The 6000-nt window shown below is 40.8% G+C and overlaps 1 protein-coding gene across 2 annotated transcripts in view; it reads right to left on the bottom strand.

The window, feature by feature from the left end:
• Positions 1 to 4865: 4865 nt before the first annotated feature.
• tubgcp5 (tubulin gamma complex component 5) overlaps positions 4866 to 6000 on the bottom strand; it is a 74225-nt gene continuing 73090 nt past the window's right edge. For both annotated transcript variants that reach the window (XM_072576962.1, XM_072576963.1), the window contains one exon: positions 4866 to 5470. In XM_072576962.1, coding sequence (XP_072433063.1) covers positions 5424 to 5470 — 47 coding nt within the window. In that variant the 3' untranslated portion in view covers positions 4866 to 5423. The remainder of the gene's footprint in view (positions 5471 to 6000) is intronic.

Below are 6000 nucleotides of genomic sequence, written 5' to 3'. Positions count from 1 at the left end.
ATCGTCTTCGAAAAGTAACCAACTGGCAGTTCAATCCCATCCTCATCTTCCTGCGCAGTACAGCTCCAATTCCTATGTCACTCGCATCGATGGCGACTTTAAAAGGTTTTGAAAAGTTTGGTGTTGCTAAAATTGGTTTGGTGGTTAATATTGATTTCAAATGGTCAAATGCCTCATGGCATTGTTCTGTCCACCAAAACTTTGTGTTCTTCTTCAGCAAATCGCTCAATGGTGCCACAACACTGCTGAAGTCTGGAACAAACTTCCAATAGAATCTGCTGAGTCCTAAGAATCGAAACACCACTTTCTTCGAGTTTAGTCATGGAAATGCCTCGATGGCCTTCATCTTTGCGTTCCGTGAGGTCAACCTTCCATGGCCGATGCTATTAACTCATCTACCACCTTTTTTGCCTTGATACTCCGTAATGGAATTGCCTCCAGAAATCTGAAAACACATCCATTATGATTAACAAGTACTGGTTCCTACTTTTAGTTCTCGGGAGGGGACCTACACAATCAATTATAACCTGCATGAAAGATTCTTCAAATGTGGGAATTGGCAACAAAGGTGCTGGTTTTATTACTGCATGTGGCTTATCTACCATTTGGCATGTATGACACATTCGGCAAAAATTAACCACATCCTTGTGCATTCCTCCATGCCATAAAAAAGTTTTGTACCTTAGCCTGAGTCTTTCGTACCCCTAGGTGACCTCCTACAGGTAGTTCATGTGCTACCCATAACACCTCCTGTCTGTATGCTACTGGCAACACAACCTGGTGCATTTTGGCCCATTTCTCCTCTGCACTTACCTGCCATAGTCTCCTTTTACGCCTTAGGATTCTATCTTTCAGATAATAACCCTCCGGAATATTCTCTGCCTCCTTTTTGGAGTACACATCCACATATATATCTTTTACTGTTGTTTTGCTGTTGTAAGTCTCTTAGCCTTTCAGGACTAACCACTTTGGTCTGACCCTCTGTTCAGGTTTTTTCCTGCACCATTATGTCAAACAGGGTGCCCACTAACTGAACCTCAACTCTTTCATCTTTCTCTTTATTTTTTGCTTCATGTTTGACTTATAATAGTGGCATCTGGTTACCACACACTCTGGGAAAATACCAGGATATTTCTGTTTTAACTCTTCAGTTCCTTGGTCTTCCTTGGGCTTCTTCACAACAAGGGCTGTCATTCTCACCTGGGTTCCTGCCAAATCATTGCCAAGAACAAACTGAATCCCTGGAACTGACACTCTGTCAATCACTCCCACTGTTACTTCCCCAGCCCAACCTGATCTTAAATTTCTGTCCATCTATACCACAAATTACCACACTCTCGGGTAACAGATCTGAAAGAGTGCATATTCACTCATCTCTTACTATCAAAGACTGGTTAGATCCTGTATCTCTCAAAATTATAACTCTTTGTCCTTCTCCCGCTGTTCCTTCTGAGTAAACTTTACCCACAGAGGTGAATTCTTTGTAGGGAGCAGGTACTAACTCCATACCCAGCCCCTGCTTAGGCTGTGCACTCTCCTGAAGCTCCTTGACTCTTCTTGGGGTCTCCTTTACTACCTTCACTAATGCCACTGGCTTAGCTTCTTCTAACACATCTTTTCCCACAGTGCCTTTCTTTAACAACCAGCACTGTGACCAACTTTATCACAGTGGAAACACCTGAGCCTTTTACCTCCTTTCCACCCTCTTAGGCATCTTTTTAAGTCTGTGGTAAGCTCTTACCAGTGTTAGGTGAAAGTGGGTACTGCAGATGCTGGAATTTAGAGTCAAGATTAGAGTGATGCTGGAAAAGCACAGCGGGTCAAACAGCATCCAAGGAACAGGAAAATCCACATTTCGGGCAAAAGCCCTTTATCAGGAATGAGGCTGGGAGCTTCAGGAGTGGAGGGATAAATGGGAGGGAGGTGGGCTGGGGAGAACATAGCTGAGAGTGCAACAGGTGGCTGGAGGTGGGGGGTCAAGGTGATATGTCAGAGAGGAGGGTGGCAAATAGGTAGGAAGGAAGATTGACAGGTGGGACAGGTCATGAGGACAGTGCTGAGCTGGAAGGTTGGAACTGGGGTAAGGTGGGGGGAGGGGAAATGAGGAAATTGGTGAAGTCCACTTTGATGCCATCGGGTTGAAGGGTCCTGAGGCGGAAGATGAGGCGTTCTTCCTGCAAGGCCTTGGGTGGTAAGAGAGTGGCGATCATCTCCGGGATACCCGCACCAATCAACCCCACCGCTCCGTGGCCGAACATTTCAACTCCACCTCCCACTATGCCGAGGACATGCAAGTCATGGGACTCCTCTATCACCAGTCCCTTACCACCTGATGCCTGGAGAAAGAATGCTCACCTTCCTCCTCAAGACCCTTCATCCCCATGGCATCAGTGTGGACTTCTCCAATTTCCTCATTTCCCCTCCCCTCACCTTAAGAAGGGCTTATGCCCAAAACATCGATTTTCCTGGTCCTGAGATGCTGCCTGACCTGCTGTGCTTTTCCAACACCACTCTAAACTTGTCTCTTATCAGTGTTCTCTACTCTTGGTTTTGTAGTGTAGGATCTCCCCTTCTCCCAACATCTCTCCCTCATAGAACAAAATTCTGGCTGGAAGCTTATCTTATGGACCAACATGTATTCATCTGCTAATTCTGCTGTCCTTCTCACTCCCTGAACCTTTATGTGAATTCTTACTAACTCTGGAAGTGAGTTTTTAAACTCAAGCAGAACAAACTCTCATAAAGCCTCAAAGATCCTATCTATTTTCAAAGCACACACCCATCAATTGCTCAGAAAAATTATGTAGAAATATACAAATGCTGGAAATAAATAATTTAGGTCTTATACTTTAGGTCCCATACCTTGTTCTAAGGATAACAAAAATTATGAAGTTAAAAATCACACAACACCAGGTTATAGTCCACAGGTTTATTTGGAAGCACAAGCTTTTGGAGCACTGTTCCTTTATCAGGCGGTTGATGAAAGAGCAGTGTTCTGAAAGCTAGTGCTTCCAAATAAACCTGTTGGAGTATAATCTGGTATTGTGTAATTTTTACTTTGTACACCCCAGTCCAATATCGGCATCTCCAAATCATAAAAATTATGAATTAATTTGAAGGTTTGGATTCTGTGCTTGAATCAGGAAAATTAGTGGTGTACATGATCAGATTTGACTCATGTGCATGAGCATTTAAAAAAAAATCTTTCGCAATGTACCCATCAATAAAATTCAGACAATGGTGCTGAGGAATCAAATATTTTAACTTTGTAACCAGAATCCAGGCAACTGGGGAGTATTCCTGACTTGTGGATGGTGGACCGGCTTTTGGGAACCAGAAGGTGAGTTACTCACTGCAGGATTCCAGTTCAGTTTCTGGTCTAACAGTAATTCCCAAGATGTTAACAGTGAGAGATTCCGTGATGGTAACACCATTGAATGTCAAGGGATGCTGGTTAGATTTTACTTGTCAGAGATGCTCATTGCCTAGCACTTCTATGGCACAAATGTTACTTGCCACTTTTCATTGCACGCTTGCTCCATTTGGACATGGACAGTTTCAGTATCTGAGGTGGCACAAAAAGTACAGAGCATTTTGCAATCCTTGATGAATATTCTGTTCTGACTTTACGAAGGAGGGAATGTCATTGTCGAAGCAGCTGAATTCATGCAGTGCTGTAACTAGGACGACTGACAACATCCCACAACCATCTTCCTTTGTGCTAGATATGATTACAACCAGCAACAAGTTTCCCTTGCTTTCCATTGACTCCAGTTTTGCTAGGGCTCCTTGCTGCCACACAATCAAATACAGCCTTGATGTCAAGGGCTGTCTCATACACCTCACCTCTACAATTCAGCTCTTTTGTCTATGTTTGAATCAAGGCTGTCATGAGGTCAGGCCTGAGTGGTCCTAACAGAACCCAAACTGGGTATCAATGATCAAGTTATTGCTGAGGACGTGCTGCTTGATATCACTGCTGAGGACACCATTAATTTCTATTGATGATTGAGAGTAGAATTATGGGGTAATTAATGGGTTAGGTTTGAACAGCTTTTTTGGGTACAGAACATACTTGGATAATTTTTCACATGTTCAGTAGAAATTGTTGCTGCACTGGAACAGCTTATCTAGAGGTGTAACAAGTTCTAGAGCACGTCTTTAATACTATTGCTAAAATGTTGTCAGAGTCCATAACCTTTGCAGTATCCAGTGCCTACAATTGTTTCTGTATATCACATGGAGTGAATTGAACTGGCTGAAGATTGGCATGCGTAATGCTAGGAAATCTGGAGGAACCAGAGATGGATCATATATTTGCCACATTTGGCCAAAGGTTGTTATGAACACCTCAGTCTTAAGACCATGAGACATAGAAGCAGAAGTAGGCCATTCAGCTCATTGCATCTGCTCCAGCATTCACTGAGATCATTGGAAGCAAAAGCAATCACATTCTTGTATTTTGTTGCAAATCTCTTACATTATTTAAAGTATACTTAATTTAGGGTGGGGGCTAAGGGATATAATGGTATATTTGTTCTTTATTCTCCAGAGAGATAATGAGTTCCACTTCCTTTTAGGTTTAAAAAAAGGAGTCTTTGTACAAGTATAAACAACTGAAAAGGCTCCTGTGCTGGTGAACTGCCAAGTTTTGGTCAATTTGTATGTAATGTCAGGTCATTCAACTTCTTCTGTTTACAAGGTGACAAATACAAGACATATAAACTGTTACCACTTATTTTTAACTTCCTGAACACTGAATGGAAAGAGAAATGTCATTTTTTGCCCAAAATATATTAAATTATTGATTAAGTATTAGAATTGTTCTCATTGGCTCTGAGAAATGCAGGAAGACACAGCTACAGTTTTGTGCTGGGATCACAACAAAACTTTATTAATTCAATCAATTTCTGTTATGACAGTTTTACGGTCAACTTTGTATTATCTTCATTTTGTAAGTCAAATAGCTTTTATTGTCAATCAGCTAACAATAAAGGATAAACAAAATAGATACTTGTCTCACTGAGACTACATGATTCTTAATGAAAACAACAGAATGATCAACATTTTCAGTTTTAAAAATTTACTTCAAAAACAAATACAGTTGCAACAGCCGACAGCCATCCCATTAATTGAAACAAATGTTCTGTCGAATATAGTTCACTTCTTAAGTTCTGCAACAGATTAAACACCTTCTGGTTTATGGAATTATTTGGACAAACGTTTTTGAAGTTTTCGGCCTGTGCCACAGCTGGTGAAGGCTTTGTGTAATAAATTACCACTGAAAACTACAATTTGTTAGTCTGGATGAGTTGAAAACAATGAGCTCAGAGATGGAAAATTATTAGTTTCAGTATTATGCATTCAGAATACAAAATGTTCTGATGAAGTGATTTATCCAGGTATATTCATGATGTTCGCCATTAGCTTTGTTCCATTCCTGCCATTAGAGATGATGCCAGAGACTCCACTGTGACAACGAAACATACAAAGCAATTAAAATTGTACTTGATTGTTAATATGAATAATTCAGCTACATTTCATGAAATGTATTACCTATGTAAACTCATGTGCAAAGTCACACACTTTATCACTATTCTTTAACATCATAGACAACTATCCTTTTCATGTGTTTGGTTGTGTAATGCAAGCCAGTAGAATGTTGTTGAGACAATACAGAATTGTACAACATAGATTTACAGAAGAACACAAGCAATAGGTAAAGCAGGCCATTTGGGCCCTCAGGCCTAACCTACCATTTATGGCTGATCTACCTTAGGCCTCAATTCTTTTTCATGTCAACTCATCATAGTCCTCAACTTTTCAATATTTCAAAAATCTGCCTATCTGCTATTTAGATACTTCCTGCAATCTATTTTTGTGGTAGACAATTCCAAACATTCATCATCCTCTGGGAGAAGAAATTCCTTTGCAACTCAGTTTTAAATAAATACCGCCTTATTTTGTAACTCTGTCACCTAATGCAAAATTCCCCCAATC

Source organism: Chiloscyllium punctatum, chromosome 9, assembly GCF_047496795.1.
Source record: "Chiloscyllium punctatum isolate Juve2018m chromosome 9, sChiPun1.3, whole genome shotgun sequence".
NCBI classification, from domain to species: domain Eukaryota; kingdom Metazoa; phylum Chordata; class Chondrichthyes; order Orectolobiformes; family Hemiscylliidae; genus Chiloscyllium; species Chiloscyllium punctatum.
This window is presented reverse-complemented; position numbering and strand designations above follow the sequence as displayed.